Source organism: Lycium ferocissimum, chromosome 10 (genome assembly GCF_029784015.1).
Source record: "Lycium ferocissimum isolate CSIRO_LF1 chromosome 10, AGI_CSIRO_Lferr_CH_V1, whole genome shotgun sequence".
Classification (NCBI taxonomy): Eukaryota; Viridiplantae; Streptophyta; class Magnoliopsida; order Solanales; family Solanaceae; genus Lycium; species Lycium ferocissimum.
Window position 1 is genome coordinate 26,562,378 of NC_081351.1, and position 20,998 is coordinate 26,583,375.

At 34.5% G+C, this 20,998-nt stretch overlaps 2 protein-coding genes across 3 annotated transcripts; both read left to right on the forward strand.

Annotated features, from left to right (window-relative positions):
- Nucleotides 1-1,230: 1,230 nt before the first annotated feature.
- Nucleotides 1,231-11,642, forward strand: LOC132033062 (dehydrin ERD10-like). The gene is made up of 3 exons (XM_059422918.1): nt 1,231-1,548; nt 2,329-2,632; nt 11,221-11,642. The coding sequence occupies exons 1-3, from the start codon at nt 1,357-1,359 to the stop codon at nt 11,412-11,414; spliced, it is 690 nt and encodes a 229-aa protein (XP_059278901.1). The 5' UTR covers nt 1,231-1,356; the 3' UTR covers nt 11,415-11,642.
- Nucleotides 9,811-20,646, forward strand: LOC132033061 (phosphoprotein ECPP44-like). 2 transcript variants are annotated; one of them, XM_059422917.1, is made up of 2 exons: nt 9,811-10,184; nt 20,011-20,646. In XM_059422917.1, the coding sequence occupies exons 1-2, from the start codon at nt 9,957-9,959 to the stop codon at nt 20,419-20,421; spliced, it is 639 nt and encodes a 212-aa protein (XP_059278900.1). In that variant the 5' UTR covers nt 9,811-9,956; the 3' UTR covers nt 20,422-20,646. The 2 variants fall into 2 exon arrangements, with proteins under 2 accessions (XP_059278900.1, XP_059278899.1); XM_059422916.1 differs by lacking the exon at nt 9,811-10,184 and adding an exon at nt 19,018-19,450.
- The last annotated feature ends 352 nt before the right edge of the window (nt 20,647-20,998 follow it).

Sequence of the window (20,998 nt, forward strand, 5' to 3'; positions counted from 1 at the left end):
CGACCAACAACCACCCGGACCAACGGTCATACCGGTCCAACGATCATACGGCCTACGGCCACATGGAACCGAACGGCACCCTTGCTCCGCCTTCGGTATAAGCGCTCCTCCGTCAGCCTCCCAGACAGCGCTTACTCCTGCTCGCCCGAATGTCATCAGGCACGTTCCCATCTTCCTTGCCCCGGACCTCACTTCATCGGTTTACGTTACGTCCGGTTTTCCCCGTATACAATGTATAATGTAACAAAATATAATTTAAATCTTATAATTTTAAATATGTCATATAAGATATTGGGGGGTAAGGAGTAATAAAGAGCTACTCCTCCTGTCTCAATTTATATGATTCACTTTTCTTTTAATATTCTTTAAAAAAAAATGATACATTTCTACGTTTAGAAATAATTCAACTTAAAACTTCCTCCTTTTAAAGCCACATAAATATCTGTGACTTATTTTAGACCATAAGTTTCAAAAGTCTTTTTTTATTGCTTAAATTCCTTACATATTCAAACTATATCACATAAGTTGAAACGAAAGGAAAGACGAAATATAAAAAATGACAATTTTTTGGGGATAAAATAAAAAGAAAAAATAAGACAACAAATTAAAACGGATGTAACTTTTTTTCATAAATGATCTTTATATGAGTCGTTTACAAAACAAACGAGCTCAAATGGATTAACTTGAATGTTCAAAAGGTACCGCCAATGGGCCCCGACGGATGTTGGCTTGGATTTATGCTTAGATCGAATTCCATTGTTTTGTACTATTATATAAACAGCATGTGCTAAGAATTTACTAAATATTTATAAAAGTTATACTCGGATCTCGATCATTAACACTTGCTATTGTTACCTTAAAATTTTAAATTTATAAAATTTAAATTCAAAATCGTTGACTACATAACCGGTTGAAATCAGGATGTATATCGGACATAATTATATTTTCTCGGATTAGATTTAATTCCCATAAAATCCAGTAATATTTGTTCACGTGTCATGATAGTAAGGCGAGTATAGAAATTCATGCACGCTTGGAAATGTGAAGAACAAAAAAGGCCAGTCGACGTTGGTTACACTTGGGTTACTTGATTAGGCTTTACTGAATATTATGAGTCCTTTGGACTTCTTTTAATTTTTTATATTGAAAAATATTCTAATCCCATGCAAAAAAAAAAAATCTTAATCAGCGTAACGTCCGCGTTGTGATTGCTATAAAAGGCCCACTAAGTCTCACATTTCTACCACATCCAATTCAAGTTTCATTTCAATATCCAAAAAGCTTCAAACTTTCACTTTACCTCTAAAGAGTGGTCATTCTTTGTAGCAAGTTTCTCTTTGTTTTTGTTTGAAAAAAATGGCTGATCAGCACGAACACAACAAGACCTCAGTTGAAGAGACTGGTGCCAGCATGGAGTCTCGTGGTTTGTTTGATTTCCTTGGGAAAAAAGAAGAGGAAAAGCCAACTCATGCTCATGAAGAACAAGTAAAAGTATCTGAAGAACACAAGGAGGAAGAGAAGAAACTCCACAGATCAAGTAGTAGCTCGGTAAGTCTCTTTGATCATTGATAAAATTTTACGTCAAATTAATGAACGTAAAACATGTGTTTTTTATATACACATTTCTCACGTATTTCACACTAAACTTTACGGAATCGTTATACAAATAAAAAGCCGTCGGATTTAATAACTATTTTTTCTAGTGATTATACATTGATTATTACAGATTATACATATATTTTACGTCCTCCGGCCAGTGTTCAACATCTACTATGTATAAGTAAAAATTAATTTTAACCTTATATATGCGATGCGATGTAATTTTTTACTGATGGACCCCTGGCCCTTACCGGCTCCGCTCTTGCCGCTGAGGAGCGATTATTTAAGCTACGTATTTTTTAATTTTTTAAATTATAAAAATTAATTTTTGTCTTGATCTGAACAATCAGGGCGAGTATCTTTGATCACGTGATATTGCTCTATTTTTATACAACTACAAAAATAAGTAGTTCATTCATTCCTTTTTATGTAACATGATAACGAGGATCAAACTACTTCTTTTGTATAAATTCCTACTTCTTGTAAAATAATTTTTACATAGTTGAAAACTACGTAAATACATATACCATGGAAGTCAAAATAGTTACTCTTAATTTGACTTGTTTTAGTTACTAGTTTATTTTTCAAGTTAGGCTTGGTACGAACAAATGATCTATCATCATAGGTTAACTTAACCTATAATTCAAAGATTTTTTTCATTATCCGTGTACATATAAATTCCTGATTTAAAGTTGGATGAAACTTACTTTAATGGTGATCATTTTGCAGAGTGATGAGGAAGAAGAAGTAGGAGAGGACGGACAGAAAATCAAGAAGAAGAAAAAGAAGGGCTTGAAGGACAAGATCAAGGACAAAATATCTGGAGAGCACCAGGAAGAAGAGAAAACGGAGAAGGTTGAGGACACGTCAGTTCCTGTTGAAAAGTATGAGGAATCCGAGGAGAAAAAAGGTTTCCTGGACAAAATAAAGGAGAAGTTGCCAGGTGACGGGCAGACGAAGGCCGAGGGAAGTGGCGCTCCCCCACCGGCTGTGCCTGAGCATGAGGCTGATGGTAAAGAGAAGAAGGGATTAATGGACAAAATTAAGGAGAAATTACCAGGATACCACCCTAAGACTGAAGAAGAAAAGGAAGCTGCTGCCTCTCACTAAAGTTGACAACATGGGAATGAATGAAGTGTTTATTTGTCGCTTTTTTACTTTTATGATTGTGCTGCTATGATGTTTTGGTTAAGCTTTCATTTCAATTCCTTCCCTGTTTCTGGATTTTAGAAGGACTGTATTACTATATGTAAGTGCATATAATTGTTTTGTATGTGCTTATGTATAAAGTTTGTTATATATGGATTTGTAAAATGGAGTTGGTTTATATTATAGTTAGAACAAGAAAAGCGAGAAAGAAAAAATCAGCATACTGTTCCGTTATTAGAGCTACCAATAGTCATGAGAAATATACAATTTATACATTAAACCATTCGTCCCCATTTTATTATTTGTTAGAATAGTTGATAATTTCAAAAATTGAAATTATGTTTGGTTAAAAATAGCCCTTCGACGGTCCAAATTGTAATTGCCACAGAAAGCTACACCATAGGAAGTATTCACCTCAAAGTTCAGAAAGTTTTTTGTAACCTTCATTCGTTTCAAAAGATATTATACGGAACGTCAAACCGACCACCTGTCTTTTTTCTTTTCGGATCCCACGTTAAATTAAAATATCTGATACTCCTATGTTCTCACTTTGGTAAAACTCAAAATTAAACTCCATAAGCAAATGGACAAGGATCCATGAATGGAGATAGGGCTGTTCACAGTTTTGGTTAAAATCAAAACTAAACCGAAAATTTAACCAAATCGAATAAAAAAACCGACATTTGGTTTGGTTTGATTTGGTTTGGTTTTAAATTTGAAAAACCGATAATATTTGGTTTGGTTATGGTTATAGTAAAATAACCGAATAAATAACCGAACCAAACCGATAATTATATACATAAAATTTATAATTATTTATATGTATAATATTAACTTTTCATAAATAATTAAAGATATTTTATACCTTTTAATTATTAATTTAATTTTGGTCTACTTATTTTTAAGGCCCATGTTTTAAAAGAATATGTCCAAGTCCAACAATCCAAGCCCAACTCTAATAAGTCGTAAGCATAAGGGTAAAAAAGTAAAAATCCTACTATCTCTTTTCATTTTACATTTGCTAAGCAAGATGTTTTTCCCTCAATATGCGCCCAAGTTCGCCTTTGTGGGCCGTGAGAAAAAGAGCCCTTCATAAGAAACTTGAAGAATGTAGAGAGATATTTGAATTGTCACGGCTAGTCATAAATTGAAAAAGAACCAAACCGAACCAAACCGACAATAACCAAACCGGTGGTTATTATTTTACTTGGTTTGGTTATGGTTTTAGACATTTAAAAACCGACTAAATTGGTTTGGTTATGGTTTTAACCAATAACCGATCCAAACCGAACCATGAACACCCCTAAATGGAGATCCGAGCCCACATTAACTCTGTCTTAGGCGGTGTTTGGATAGACTTAGTTCGAGTGTTTATTTGACTTTTAAGTTCTTTTTTCTATTTTGTGGTATTTAGAAAAGATTAAAAAAAAAACACTTGTTTTAGGATAAAAAATATAAAAATAAGTCAAATGTTGAGTATTCCCAACTTATACTCCCTCCGGATAAAAAAGAGTGTCCACTTATCCATTTGCACATCCTTTAAGAAAAAATACTAACTCCTAGACAAAAAAAGGTAATTTGACTAAACTGCCTTAATTAAATACGTATTGGGATTAGATCTCATATGTATTGGGATTAGATCTCATAGCACTTAATAGGGCCAAATCTAGAAAATATGGTTAATTCTTTCATGATTTGATAAGTGGTCACACTTTTTTACTCAAAAAAAAGGTTAAGTGGACACTCTTTTTAATTCGGAGGGAGTAGCTTTTCGCTTTTAGCTTATAAGTTACTTTTACAAAGTCAATCCAAACACTCTCTTACTCAATTTCGGGATCTCAAAGTTCCCTTGGCCCTTATTATTTCGCTACGTGTCACGTTCATGTCCCACCCTCCCCAACCAATAACTTGTACCACAAAAATAATCCAATCCAAACGAGGCCGACACAATCTGGTCCCACAAGGGCAAACTCACACCTAGTCATCCTACGTGTGACAATATCTTTCATCGACGATGTACAATGTATCTGTCTCCATAGGCTTGTTTGGTATGGAGGAAAATATTTTCGTGGAAAATGTGCTCTTGAAAATATGTGAAATTCTACTTGTTTTCTCATGTTCGGTTGGGTAGTAAGAAATAAGTGAATTTCCTACTTATATTCTCACGTTCAATTGGTTAGTAGAAAATATTTTACGAAAAATACTCCATACAAGCCCCACCAACCCCGCTCCAAACCCACCACCCCACACTACACCCACCCACACCCCTCCTCTATTACCAACCAAAGAACCCCAAGCACCCGCCCTCCACCACCTACCCTACCTACCCCCCAAACAAATCCCACCCCATCCAACCACCACCCTTGGATGCAATTTATCTCCACCCACTACTACCCCACACACCACCGCTCCACCCAACCCCTCCCAAATTTTCTATTTCAAATATTAATTTTAGTTTTATAAAATTTTATAAAAAATGGGAGATTTTTTCTTACAACCCCCCACCCCACCCCCAACCACAACCCACTACCCCCACTACCGCTTACCATCCATACCTCCACCTCACAACCACCCAGTCACCCACGCCCACTTGCCCCCACCCTTATAACATCCCGTAAACGTGAGTTAGGTGTGTATGTGTAAAAACTAGTATTAATATGATACTTTAGCTATATGAATCCATTCGGGTGATAAACAGTCGTTTTGAAGTCAAACCGAAAAGTGAAGTTCTTAAGGCCTTCTAATTTCGTCTAAGTCTCGTACAAATTCGTACTTATGGCAAGTTTTCGTGCATTTGCGGAATTCGGGAAAACTCAAAACATAAAAGTTGTAGGTCTTTTGAAATACCCTTCCAACGATATATGGAGACCGAACACCGCGTGCAACTGACACGGGTCGCGAGATGGCCACACGTCGCCCTCGTACGATGGCTCCGCGTCGCGCGCCGAGCGCACAAAAACACCCTCTCTGAATCTCAGGTCCTCAGGGGGTCCCTTGATGGCCATGCTTTCGTGGACCCATCGCAGAAACTTCGGGTTTCGGGTCAAAAGTCGAGTTTTCACTTTTCTTTCATATATTTAAGCTTGGAGTTAGTTCCTAAACATCTCCAATCATGAAAAATCAACCCTATGGCCTCCCCAAACCTTTAAGGTGAGTTCCTACTCCAAGTACATCGATTCTACACTAAATTCACCTCTTCTTGACACTAGTTTGTCTCTCCAAATCCTAGATTATTGAAAACTCAAGAAGAATGAGATAAGGGCGTGTGGAGTTAATCTAAGAGGTAAGACTTATGATTTTTTATGAGATTATTATTGATGTTTGAACTAGTATAGAATAAATCAAGAGGTTAGAATCCACCAATAATTTTCATAAGATTCAAGAACAAGATTTAAGGCTTACAAAAAATCCTAGTTTCCAAGAAAAGTTCAAGAAACGATTCAAGTTCTAATATTTATCATCTAAAGCCATTGTAGTGTGATTATTGAATCTTGGGAAGTACGTTTGAGCGGGATTTGAGGCATGTCTCGATTTCCAAAAATCTTTCTTGAAGTATGTTTACTTTTCAAAACCCTTCTTTTTGAAGTATGATATCTTGTTTGAAACGTGTGAATAATTGTTTGTGACTTGAAATCTTCCTCTGGAATATGAACATTATTATAACTCTTGTTTGGTGGAGGTTCTTTTGGAATTAAAGATGATTTCTTTTAGACAAGGTCATGCGTGTGTAGGGTCAAGCTCGCATTGAACCTTATACGAACTATACTACTTTGTGAAACTCGTTTTTCCCACTATTGGATGATTGAACTCATTTTTCTAAAGGTTGGACCTTAAACTTGTTTTGTTGTTGAATGGGTTTCTTGAACTTGAAATTGAATAAGAGATTTGAATAAGATTTGTAAATCGGTTATGACTTGAAATGCCTCTATCTTGAGATGATGACTTAAGAAATAAAATTCGGCTCTAAGCCATGATTGTTGATTCGGTTAAGATGTCATGATCTGTATTTTGTTTGTGTTTGGGCCTGTATGGGCAAGCTGTGCTAGTCCATAGGACGATTAGCCGTTATGGATCATAACGTATCAATATGAGTATTGTTGTATCAGTCCAGAGGATGATTGACCTCCGTTGCTTCCTAGCCCGGAGTATCTATTGTTGTGTCGGTCTTAAGGAAGATTGACCTCCGAGACATGTCGCCCGGTGCATCTGTTGCTGTGCTAGTCCAGAGGATGATTAGCCTCCGCGTCTTCTTAGCCGGAGTATTGAGTGATTGATATTTTGTTGCCTGTGAGTGGCTTGTGGTGATATTGAATTCGTAAGTGATATACTTGGCATGGTAAATGGTAAGGAGTTAAGTTAATGTGTTCTTCGTTGTTGGATTCTCTGATGACTCTTTAATGTTGCTGAGTTACTTTATTCCTGGGTTTGAATTGTGATTTTCATTGATATTATTTTAATGATTTTATTCATCATATCTTGTTTTGTTAACTATTGCCCCTTAGACACTCATTGAGTACCAGTCTCGCATACCATTGTTGTTTTTTATGGTATGTTAGGTATCATTGAGGAGCAGGTTCGTGATACGCCTACGACTTAAGAGAACTTGTTGCTTTCGAGACTATTTGGTGAGCCTACGTGAAGCAACATTCTATCTTTACTTTTCGTATTTTAGTTCCGGGCTGCGTCCCGATGTTTTTAGACACTCTTTATTATCTCAGAAGCTCCATAAACAGTTGTCAGATTGTGGGTGGTGTGTTGGAGTCTTGTGTGACTCGTTGGGCATTTTGCCACGTGTATTTACTAAGTTTCTGAGTTGACTTCTGCTGGATTATCTCAAAGTATGATCGCTTTTTTATCCAATTTATTAATGACTGGTTTTCGTATTTATTAAAAGATTATCGAAAGAGATTAGACGTTTATTGATTTTATAAGGTGCTTTCATTGTTGTTCATAGCATCGGATGCCTGTTACGCCTAGGGTGAGTTTTTGGGGGCGTGACAACCTCACAACCACAACCCAGCCCCCATTCAGAAGCACCCACCCCATACCTAATTTAACCACGCAAACTTCTCATTGTTTATAAAAGTAAAATAAAATATATGAAATAGAAAATTCGTGAGAGGGTAGGGGTTGCTGGGTGGGTAGAAAACCAAAAAATTATTTTTTTTGGAGGGGGGTCGGCGTGGGGGGTGGGTGGTGAAAAATGAGAAAATAAAACTTTTTTAACAAAAATTTGGAGTGTGGGTGGTGGGGTGGTGTAAAAAATAAAAAATAAAATAAAATTTGGAGGGTGGGGTGGGTGGGGTGGGTGGTGTAAAAAACCAAAAAAAAAACTTCTTACAACTTTTATTAAAAAAAATTAATTTTTTTAGGGTGGTGGTGGTGGGATCTTTGGGGGGGGGGGGGTGTGGGAATTAAAAAAAATTAAAACTTTCTTTTTTTAAAACAAAAAGTTCTTGAGGGTGTGTCGGGTGGTGGGGGTGGAGTGGTGGGAGTGGTTGGGATTTGGTGGGATGGTGATGGAATGATACCTTGAAACTTGTTTTCCTTACTTTTATTAGGGAAGTCATAAGAAACATGTTTTATAAATAAAATATGTTTTAAAAAAATTTAGTGAACGAACATGAGAAAGTCGGAAAATATTTCTCCGCACCGAACAAGTTGACACACCCCACATTATTCTACTTTTTTCTTCATGCGTTTTCATCACACTTGTCGTGTAGTAGAGGGATTGGACTCATCTCCATTTTTCCCAAATTCTACCTTAGATTGGATATTCATGGCATGGGTTAGAATTAATAGCTAAGATTTAATTGACTAAAACAAAGCTCTAACCATGATTTATATAATTAATAACTTATCCATAAATATATTAAAATATTTTCTCTCTTTTCCTATTTTAATATTCCATTTTTTTTCCAATTATGACAACTCTTTAATTGTGTTATTTTTCAGAAATATACCATTACCGATTGAATAATGGGTTCTACATTATGTGAATTAGTAAGCATCATAATTGAAAAGAAAATGGAAAATATCATCAATTGAATAATGGGGTCTATTTCTGTTTAGGGAAAAAAAATATCTGGGTAGGAAAAGTAAAATAGGAAGAGAGAGAAAATATTTTAATATATTTATGGATAAGTCATTAATTATGTAAATCATGATTAGAGTCTTGTTTTAGTCAATTAAATCTTAGTTAATAATTCTAATTCATGGCATGTGTCTCTAATCTAAAATAAAATTTAGAAAAATAGAGAGAAGGGAAATGGAGAGGAGCTTAATCCGTAGCAGAGTAAGCAACTCAGTAGTCACGTTATTCCGTGAGAATAGGCTCAAGCGCCAAATCAACAAGTCGCATTCATTGCAGTATTTACTTGGATCAAAATGGTCGATCGACATAAATAATAGTACTTCGTTTCAATTTGTCTAAAAACGATTTTGAATTCTATGATCTTAATGTAGAATATATTTTTCAATTTTGTAATTTTAAACATTACATGTGGAAATTTAGAATTAAATATTTGCCAAAATAAATAAAGAGATATTTTTTTAACTGACTAAAAAATAGTAAGACAAATAAATTGAAATGGAGGAACACTTATTTTCATTTATTACTTTAATATGTGTCTAATTCTCAAATCGCACTAATTCTTTTTCTTCTATTTATAATATAATAATGATGACATAGAATAAATCAAAATCCAAGATTATTACGCCCTTCATTTTAATTTGTTTGTTTTAATTTGACGCGGTAGAGAGTTTAAGAAAATAAAATTCAGTAATATTTTATTTGATTAAATTTAATTCCCTTAAAGTCCAGTAATATTTGTTCACGTGTCACGATAAAGGCGAGTATAGAAATTCATGTACGCTGGGAAGTGTGACAAAAAGCCAGTCGACGTCGGTTACACTTGGTGTACTTGATTAGGCTTTACTGAATACTATGAGTCCCTTGACCTACTTTTAATTTTCTTATATTGAAAAATATTCTAATCTCATGAAAAAAAAAAAATCCTAATCACCGCAACGTCCGCGTTTGTGATTGCTATAAAAGGGCCACTAAGTCTCATGTTTACACCACATCCAATTCAAGTTTCATTTCAATATCCAAAAAGCTTCAACTTTCACTTTGCCTCAAGGAGTGTTCATTCTTTGCTTTGTTCTTAGCAACAACTTTTTCTTTGTTTTTGTTATTTGCAAAAAAAATGGCTGATCAGTACGAACACAACAAGCCCTCAGTTGAAGAGACTGGTTCCACTATAGAGACTACAGATCGTGGTTTGTTTGATAAATTCCTAGGGAAAAAGGAAGAGGAAAAGCCAACTCATTCTCATGAACAACAGGCAATTTCCTCTGAGGCTGGTGAGAAAGTAAAAGTACATGAAGAACACAAGGAGGAAGAGAAGAAACTCCACAGATCAAGTAGTAGCTCGGTAAGTCTCTTTGATCATTGATAAAAATTTACGTCAAATTAATGAACGTAAAACATGTGTTTTTTATATACACATTTCTCATGTATTTTACACTAAACTTTATGGAATCGTTATACAAATAAAGAGTCGTCGGATTTACTGCTTATTTTTTCTAGCGAGTAGACATAGATTATTATAGGTTATAAACATATTTTACGTCTTCCGGCTAGTGGTGGAGCCAGAATTTTACTAAGGGTTCAAAATATAAAAAGTAAACACACGAAGAAGCTAAGGGTTCAACATCTATTATATATAAGTAAAAATTAATTTTAACCTTGTATATATGATGTAATTTTCGATGGGCATTCGGATGAACCCTGATCCCTTACTGGCTCCGCTCCTGCCTCCGACTCTTTTCATTGTAAGCAGTTGGGTGAGCGATTATTTAAGCTATTTTTAATTTTTTTTAATTATAAAAATTAATTTTTTTGACTTGATCTGAATAATCAGGGTGAGTATCTTTGATCACGTGATATTGCTCTATTTTTATACAACTACATAGATAAGTAGTTCATTCATTCCTTTTTATGTAACATGATAACGAGGATCAAACTGCTTCTTTTGTACTATAAATTCCTACTTCTTGTAAAATAAATTTTACATAGTTGAAAACTAGGTAAATACATGTACCATGGAAGACACAATAGTTACTCTTAATTTGACTTATTTTAGTTACTAGTTTAATTTTGAAGTTAGGCTTGGTACGAACAAATGATCTATTAATTCAAAGAGTTTTTTCATTATCCGTGTACATATAAATTCCTGATTTGAAATTGGATGAAACTTACTTTAATGGTGATCATTTTGCAGAGTGATGAGGAGGAAGAAGTAGGAGAGGACGGACAGAAAATCAAGAAGACGAAAAAGAAGGGCTTGAAGGACAAGATCAAGGACAAAATATCTGGAGAGCACAAGGAAGAAGAGAAAATGGAGAAGGTTGAGGACACGTCAGTTCCTGTTGAGAAGTATGAGGAATCCGAGGAGAAAAAAGGTTTCCTGGACAAAATAAAGGAGAAGTTGCCAGGTGACGGGCAGACGAAGGCCGAGGAAGTGGCGCCTCCCCCACCGGCTGTGCCTGAGCATGAGGCTGATGGTAAAGAGAAGAAGGGATTAATGGACAAAATTAAGGAGAAATTACCAGGATACCACCCTAAGACTGAAGAAGAAAAGGAAGCTGCTGCCTCTCACTAAAGTTGACAACATGGGAATGAATGAAGTGTTTATTTGTCGCTTTTTTACTTTTATGACGATGTGATTGTGCTGCTATGATGTTTTGGTTATGCTTTCATTTCAATTCCTGCACTGTTTCTGGATTTTAGAAGGACTGTATTCCTCTATGTCAGTGCATAGTTGTTTTGTATGTGCTTATATATAAAGTTTGTTATATATGGATTTGTAAAATGCAGTTGGCTTTGATTATTTTTTTTACTTCCCGTTTGTTTTTTATTAGTTACATTAGTAGTTAGAACAAAAAAGCGAGAAAGAAAATATCAGCATACTGTTTCATCATTAGAGCACCAATAGTCATGAGAAATATACAATTTATACATTAAACCATTCGTCCCCACTTTATTTGCTAGAATAGTTAATAATCTCAATATTGAAATCGGAAAAGGCTCAAATATGCCATCCAATTATCTGAATGGCTCATTTACGCTAATTCAATAAGCATTTCATTTATGATCGAACTATTAGAAATGGCTTCATTTACGCCATCGAACCATAAATTCTCATTTATGCCACTCATCAATATTTTGACTCATTTATGCATCGTTACCAAAAATGACTCATCCATGCCATTTTTTATTAATGCCATTTTATAATACCAGATACGACACGTGGCCTCAAATTAGAGGTCTACATCGCTCAATTAAACCACCAATTTTAAATACCAAATTAATAAAAAATCCGACTCATACACCTTACCCACTCGTAACCATAATCTAGTTGGAGGCCACGTGTCATATATGATATTGTAAAATCACTTTTAATGAATAATATGATTGATATTTTTATTAACTGCTAATGATAAATTTAGTCAAACTATCAATGAATGCAGATAACGAGCCCATTTCATCAATAAGAGATAAACGGTTTTCATTTCAATAAGATAAACGGAACCAAACTATCGACGAAATGCAGCATAAATGGCCCATTAGATGGATTGGATCAAGATATTTGTCCTTTTTCCGTATTGAAATTATGATTGGTTAAAAATAGGTCTTTGACGGTCCAAGCGTGAGTGCCACCGAAAGCTACACCATAGGCAGTATTCACCTCAAAGTTCAATAAGTTTTTTGTAACCTTCGTTTCAAAAGATATTATACGAAACGTCAAACCGACCACCTGTCCTTTTTTCTTTTCAGGTCCCACGTTAAATTAAAATATCTTATGCTCCTGTGTTCTCACTTTAGTAAAACGCAAAACGGTTAAAGTCCAAATATGCCCCTAACGTTTGCGAAATTGAACACATTTGCCCGTCGTTAAAAGGTTGGTGCAAAGATGCCCCTAACATTTTTTTTTTGGCTATACATGCCCTTGAGTTAACTGAAAATCTTGGAGGGCATATTTGTTCAGTTTTGCAAACATTAGGGGCATATTTGAGCCTTTGAAATTTCTAACTATTATGACACAAATAGTTCTCAGATTTTTTTTAGTGCACTTTATGCTAGCCAATGATTTATTGCAACTGCATTTTGAAACTCCAACTTATCGTACAACCCCTCACTTTTCACTCTTATTCTATCACTTGTTTATGAAATGTCGTAAGCTTCGAGTTCTTTAAATATCTGTGGAAGGATTTGTGGATGTGGAGTTGTGGAAGGGTATGTGGACGTGGAGTTACTGCACTCCACCTCACTTATGGACTTCAAATAATTCTACTAAATTTTGGTTACGTGTGAAATTCACAAAAGGGTCAAACCACATTGAATGTTATGTAAGAAACCGTATGAATGTTTAAAACGTGATACTCTTTCTATTATTATTATCAAAATTTTGAGCACTGCGGGAGACATTTTTTCATGTGTCATAGGTCTAATATAAGTTATCTCGTTTTTTATGTTTATGTTTTATTGCGGTAATTGTTACATCCATTATTGTGTAGATATTAGGACTGAGAAGACAAAAAATATCCAGATAATCAACAAATTGAAAAATAAAAATGGTATTATCATTAGTAAAAAAAAAAAAATTGTTCAAAAGGGAAAATGGTGCTCTTGTTTGTGAAAACAGTCTTTAAAAGATGGTTGTAATTGCATCTGCTCTTTTAGTTGTATAATTTTGATGTAATGCAATGGTGGATGAATTGTAATTACAAATGTTTTTTTATGTTTTGGAATGCAATAATATTTTGTGTCATAATATTCAGGAATTTCAAAGGCTCAAATATGTCCCAAACGTTTGCGAAACTGAACAAATATGCCCTCCAATATTTTCCGTTAACTCAAGGGCATGTATGGCCAAAACAAAAAACGTTAGGGGCATCTTTGCACCAACCTTTTAATAACGGGCAACTGTGTACAATTTCGCAAATGTTAGGGGCATATTTGAGCCTTTGCCGAACGTAAAATTAAACTCCATAGGCAAATGGACAAGGATCCATGAATGGAGATCGGAGCCCACATTAACTCTCTACTTAGGCGGTGTTTGGATAAAAACTTATTTCGAGTGTTTATTGACTTTTAAGTTCTTTTCTCTATTTTGTGGTATTTACAAAAGATTAAAAAAAAATTAAACACTTATTTTAGGATAAAAAATACAAAAATAAGCCAGAGTTGAGTATTCCCAACTTATACTCCCTTCGGATCAAAAAGAGTATTCATTTAGTCATTTACGCATCCCTTAAGAAAATACTACCTCCTACACAAAAATAAATAATTTGACTAAACTTCCCTAATTAAATATGTATTGGGATTAGATCACATAACACCTAATAGGGGCAAATCTAGAAAAATATGGTTAATTCTTTCTTGATTTGATAAGTGGACACTCTTTTTTACTAAAAAAATAAAATAAAATTAAGTGGACACTCTTTTTGATCCGGAGGGAGTAGCTTTTCGCTCTTAGCTTATAGGTTACTTTTAAAAAGTCAATCCAAACATCCTCTTACTCAATTTCGGGATCTTGAAGTTCCCTTGGCCCCTATTATTTCGCCACGTCTCACGTTCATGTACCCCCGCCAATAACTTGTACCAAAAAGTTATCCAATCCAAACAAGGCCGACACAATCTGGTCCCACAAGGACAACATAACACGTAGACATCCTACGTGTGACAATTTCATTGGTGGTCTTTCACCGTCGATGTACTACTTGTCAGTCTCTATGTATGTGTTCGATATAGAGGAAAATATTTTCCACCGAAAATGTTTTCATGGAGAATGTGTTCTTGAAAAATAAGTGAATTTCTACTTATGTTCTCATGTTCGCTTGGATAGTAGAAAATAAATGAATTTCTTACTTATATTCGTATGTTCGGTTGGTTAGTGGAAAACATATTTCGATAAATGCTCATATAAGTCCAACCAACCCCACACCACACCCCTCCCTTACCACCCAACACCTACCCCACCCAACCAGCACCCTCAAATGCACTTTATCTTCACCCACCCCTACCCTACACCACCTTCACCCCCTAAATCCCACACCACACCACACCACACCACCCCTTCCTTAATTTTCTATTTCATATATTTTATTTTACTTTTATAGAATTTTATAGAAAATGGGGATATGTTTTTACAACCCCCCACTTCACCCCCCAACCACAACAAAAAATTAATTTTTTTTTACGGGGGAAGGGGGTGGGATGGGGTGGTGTGAAAAATCAACAAAATTTTTTTTACAACTTTAAAACTTTTTAGGGTGGTGGTGGTAGGATGTGGGGGGGGGGGTGCGGGTGAGAGATTGGGGTTTGGTGGGTGGTGGTGGTGGGATCGGGGGTGCTTTGGTGTGAGTGATGGGGTTTGGTGGGGTGGGGGTGGGTGGGATCGGGGGGGGGGGGTGCTGGTGAGAGTGATTGGGGTTTGGTGGGGTGGTGGTGGAATGCTACTTGTGGAATTTGTTTTCGTACTTTTATTAGGAAACTCATTATCCTGATTTTTAAAAAACGTATTTTCTGAAAAAAAATATTTTTTAAATTTTTTTGATCAAACGGACATGAGAAAATTAAAAAATATTTTTTTCGCACTGAATAGGCAAACACACCCTACATTATTCTTCTTTTTTTCTTAATGCGTTTTCTTCACATCTGTCGTGTAGAGAAAAAGTTTTAGGGTGGGTGAGGCACAACCAACAATAGTTGTGGAGGACATTCTCTATTTTTGCAAGTGTTTTACTGGCCCCATCTTGTCAGCAGTCTGTCTCTCCTTCATTTCTTCAAATTCCCCTACTTTCCACTTTTGCAATTCTCCATTTGGTTCTTTTCTTTCTTTTTACCAACACTTCATATATTTTATTTAAGCTCTCTCTCCCTCTTTCACTTATATTTCTACGGCTCTTTTTGTTAGTTCTATCGTACATTGCAGAAAAAAATGGATTGATACCATTATTATTTGTTTCGCTACCCTCTAATAGTTTATTGTGTTTTTACAAATTCACAGCTTGGTTGGCTTTTCATTTTTCATTAATCTTTATTCTTAATTCATGGTACGGTACGGTATAATATTGAAAATTTCTATTCGATAATTTCAATTTTTAAAAATATTATATCACACTAAATTAATTCAGTATGAGTCGAATATTTTTAAGTTCGATTTCGTGCTGTATCGTAAGTTGGTTAGCATAATTTGTTCAACTTCGACTTATATATAGTAGAGAATCATGACATATTAGCACCTTACTCAAACAAAAATATTTAAGAAAAGCAACGGCTATTTCCAAGATTGCATTAAATAAGTTCTAATAAAATTTATAAATATATTATAAGTCATTAATATTCTCTAATCAATCAAATTTTGAGATTTTGGACATTTTATTACGTATATTTAGATTTTAAAATTTCTTTTTTGTATATAATAATACAATATATTTTGATTGTATATGTACCTAAATATTTCAGTACGATATTTGATATTTCAATATCTTTTTGTAAATATCGAATACTTTACTGAATATCAAACTTTTCAAAAATGCATATTAAATATCATATTAAATACCATAATGATGATGAAAAATTCAAATTTTATACGATAAAGTAATTAATCCTTGTTCCTCGGAAAAATATGGATTATTTAAAAAATTTCATTTCACATCACAAGAAATTAAACCAAACCGCAAGGGAACCTCAAAAGATAAATCTTGAACAAAAAAGTCACACAAAAAATAGATTAACAGTATTCATGAGTGCATTGAATGAGTTAGAAGTTACTTTAATAGATGTTTCTTAATTCTTACTCAAATTTAACTTATAATTAACAGTGAGTTCAACATTTTTATTCTTATCATTATCTTTCTTCATTTTAAAAGACTTTGATTAATTAATTGTAGAAAAACTAATTTTAGGACATTATTAATTCTAGGCAAAATACATCAAATCACACTTAAACTATACTCAAAAAGTCGAGTTCACACTCCAACTAATCGGGCGACCTATTTACCCCCTATTCTTCTTTAAACTGGAATTAATACCCCCCTATCCGTGACATGGCAGAAGAATTTTTTTTTATTTTTTTAAGCGCGAGTGAAAATTAAAAAAACATATTAAAAATGGATTAAATTGTACACGTGTCTATTTTTAATGGGATGTCACATAACTAATTGCACTTAATTATTTGTGGGCCCTCTTAAGTCTTATCTTTTGTTTGCTCCTTTTTTGTTCCTCTGCTTCTTTCCTTTTCCTTTCCTTTTTCTCTGTGATGCTTCTTCACCACAGAAACTCCATTTTTGCCATTCCATCACACCACACACGATCAACCCACTGCTATGGCCCATGAAAACCCACAAAATCCCTCTTTTCTGAAGGAGATCACCTTTCATCTTTTATAAAGGGACAACATCAACAAATGTAGCCGGAAAATTTATCTAGAAAAATTTTCTTGGCAAACTTCCATTTTTTCCGGTCAATCTTCTACCATATTCCTATCTCTCATTCTAATCTTCTTTCTCTTAGAATTATTATGCAAAAAATAATTACCAATAAATTACAAATTATTTTTCACAAGTTGAAACCATTTCAAATTCTTAAATGTAGTCGAAAATATTGAATCTAAAATGGGTAATCGAAAATGTAATTGGGTTACCAATTTTGAATCTGAAATTTTTGTTTGTTGGTGATTTTTTAGTCAAAATTGGTTTGCAAGATAATGGCTAGGATGAAAAAAATGAAGAAGAAGAAGAAGAAGGGGGGTCTGGGAGGTAGGGGTGGCGTGAAGGTGGTGCTGAAATGAAGAAGAAGGGTTTGGGGGTGGGGGTGGCGTGAAGGTGGAGGAGAAGAGGGGTGGGGCGGAGGAGTGGGGGGCGGGTGGTGAAATGAGGAAGAAGATGAAAAATCAGTTTTTTTATTAAAATTTAAAAATCATTTTTTACTTTAATTTTGTGAATAAAAAAAAAACAAGTGTGAATTAAAAAAAAAGTAAAAAGTATAAATATATTGTATTTCTGACGTGGGTTGACATGGCGTTGACGTGGGCTGACATGGCGCTGACGTGGCGCGCGTGTGGAAAGCACCTCACACCATGAGAGTGGTTTTATCCTCATAAGGTGGATAATTCCAGCTTTAAAGAAGAATAGGGGGTAAATAGGTCACCCGATTAGTTGGAGTGTGAATTTGACTTTTTGGGTATAATTTAAATGTGATTTGATGTATTTTGCCTTAATTCTATCACTGTGTCTTAAACTTGTTATGTTACTTAACTTTGTGCCATGAAATGGTATGTGTTGCCGAATGAGGTAAGGGGAATGCAAGAAGCCTAGTGGGTGAAGAGAGAAGGAGAAGTAATAATAGAGTGGGACCCACAATGTACATTTGCCAATGGAAAAAGCCCTCCAACAATTATGACATGGCATGTTTTACCCACCATATAAATTTTCCTTATAGAGTAAGCAACTTATTAGTCGCATTATTTCGTGAGAATGCGCTCAAGTGTCAAATCAACAGGTCGCATTCATTGCAATATTTACTTGGATCAAAATGGTCGATCGACATGTATATTACTTCGTCCGTTTCAATTTGCCTAAAAAAGGTTTTGAATTTTATGATCTTAATGTAAAATATATTTTTCAATCCTGTGATTTTAAATATTACATGAAAAAATTAGAATTAAAGAATTGTCCAAAAAAAAAGATTTTTTTTTTAAAGGATTAAAAAAAAAGTAAGATAAATAAATTGAAACGGAGGAGTACTTATTTTCATTTATTCCTTTAAAATGTGCCTAATTATCAAATCACACTAACTCTTTTTTCTTCTATTTATCACGATGACATAGAATAAATCAAAACCCAAGATTATTGCGCCCTTCGTATCAATTTATTTGTTTTAGTTTGACGGGATTGAGGGTTAAGGAAAATAAAAGTTCAGTAATATTTTATTAGATTAAATTTAATTCCCTTAAAATCCAGTAATATTTGTCCACGTATCACCATGAATAAGGTGAGGATAGAAATTCATGTACGCTGAACAAAAAAGGCCAGTCGACATCGATTACACTTGGGGTACTTGATTACTTACTGAATATTATGAGTCCTTTGCACAACTTTTTATATTGAAAAATATTTTAATCTCATGAAAAAGAATATCCTAATCAGCGTAACGTCCGCGTTTGTGATTGCGATAAAAGGCCCCATAAGTCTCATGTTTCTACCACATCCAATTCAAGTTTCATTTCAATATCCAAAAAGCTTCAAACTTTCACTTTACCTCAAAGAGTGGTCATTCTTTGCTTAATTCTTAGCAACAAGTTTCTCTTTGCTTTTTGTTTGAAAAAAAATGGCTGATCAGCACGAACACCACAAGACCTCAGTTGAAGAGACTGGTGCCAGCATGGAGTCTCGTGGTTTGTTTGATTTCCTTGGGAAAAAAGAAGAGGAAAAGCCAACTCATGTTGATTTCCTCGGGAAAAAAGTAGAGGAAAAGCCAACTCATGCTCATGAGGAACAGGCAATTTCCTCTGAATTTGGTGAGAAAGTAAAGGTATCTGAAGAAGAACACAAGAAGGAAGAGAAGAAAGAGGAGGAACACAAGAAAGAAGAGAAGAAACTCCACAGATCAAGTAGCAGCTCTAGCAGCTCGGTAAGTGGCTTTGATCACTGATAAAAGTTTACGTTAAATCAAACGAATTCTAACACAAGTCATGTCTTGTATACAATACGTTTGTTGATTATTTTCAGTTCAAGCAGTTGGATGGACGATGATTTAGATTAATTTTCAATCTTTCTTATTAATAATATAAATTATTTGATTTAATGGAACAATCGGTGCGAGTAATCTTTGATCGTGTTATATTACTGTATTTTTTTACAACTACAAATAAGTGGTAGTTCATCCATTCCTTTTTATGCGACATGATTACAAGGATCAAACTACTTAACTTTTGTGGAAATTTGCATATAAATTCTAAAAACACATTAAAAATATGAAATTTCATAGTTGAAAACTGCATAAATATGTAATGGATCAAAGTCACAATAATAGTAATTGGTAACTCTTATTAATTTGACCTACTTAGATTACTAGTTTATTTTTGATGTATGAAATATTATGATCTCATTGTAAGTCAACTTAACCTGACATTTTAGAAAAGTTTTACCTTGTGGATGAATTAACTTATGTTAATGGTGATAATTTTACAGAGTGATGAGGAGGAAGAAATAGGAGAGGACGGACAGAAAATCAAGAAGAAGAAAAAGAAGGGATTGAAGGACAAGATCAAGGACAAAATATCTGGTGATCACAAAGAAGAAGAAGTGAAGACTGAGAAGGTTGAGGACACGTCAGTTCCAGTTGAGAAATACGAGGAATCCGAGGAGAAAAAAGGATTCCTAGACAAAATTAAGGACAAGTTGCCAGGTGGCGGGCAGAAAAACGCGGAGGAAGTGGCGGCGGCTGCACCTCCACCACCAGCTGTGGCGGAGCATGAGACTGATGTTAAAGAGAAGAAGGGATTTTTGGACAAGATTAAGGAGAAGTTACCAGGATACCACCCTAAGACTGAAGAAGAAAAGGAGAAAGAAAAAGAGAAGGAAGCTGCTGCATCTCACTAAAGTTTACAGTATGGGAATGGATGTTTATTTGTTGCTTTTTAACTTTTGGGATGTTATGATTGTGCTGCTGTGATGTTTTGGTTAAGCTTTCATTTCAATTCCTTCACTGTTTCCGGATTTTTGTAAGGTCTCTATTCCTATATGTAAGTGCATAGTTGTTTTGTATGTGCTTGTGTATAAAGTTTGCTTATATATGGATTTGTAAAATGCAGTTGGTTTTGATTATTTTTGACTTACCATTTGTTTTTGATTAGCTATATTATACTCCCTACGTCTTATTGTAAGTGTCATTTTAGTTAAAAAGAAGTATATTAATAAATTAATAATGAAATGTGAAGTTTACTAAACTATTCTTATACAATAAAAATAAATTATTTTTCCCTCTTGAGTAGAGCATGCATGAGTAGTCCTTTTGATATTGGAAATTCAATAATATCAAGGGTAGAGATAAAAAAAACTAGTCAATATATGTCTTAATTTCCTAAATTGATACTTATAATGAGATAATTTTTTTGGCTAAAGTGACACTTATTATGGGATGGAGGGAGTACTTTAGTTAGAACAAGAAATCGAGAAA

Coding starts and splice junctions, on each gene's coding strand:
- LOC132033061 (XM_059422916.1), top strand. CDS start 19,148: ATGGCTGATCAGCACGAACACCACAAGACCTCAGTTGAAGAGACTGGT. Junction 19,451..20,010: donor GTAGCAGCTCTAGCAGCTCG/GTAAGTGGCTTT, acceptor ATAATTTTACAG/AGTGATGAGGAGGAAGAAAT.
- LOC132033062 (XM_059422918.1), top strand. CDS start 1,357: ATGGCTGATCAGCACGAACACAACAAGACCTCAGTTGAAGAGACTGGT. Junction 1,549..2,328: donor ACAGATCAAGTAGTAGCTCG/GTAAGTCTCTTT, acceptor ATCATTTTGCAG/AGTGATGAGGAAGAAGAAGT. Junction 2,633..11,220: donor TAAAGAGAAGAAGGGATTAA/TGGACAAAATTA, acceptor AAAAAGGTTTCC/TGGACAAAATAAAGGAGAAG.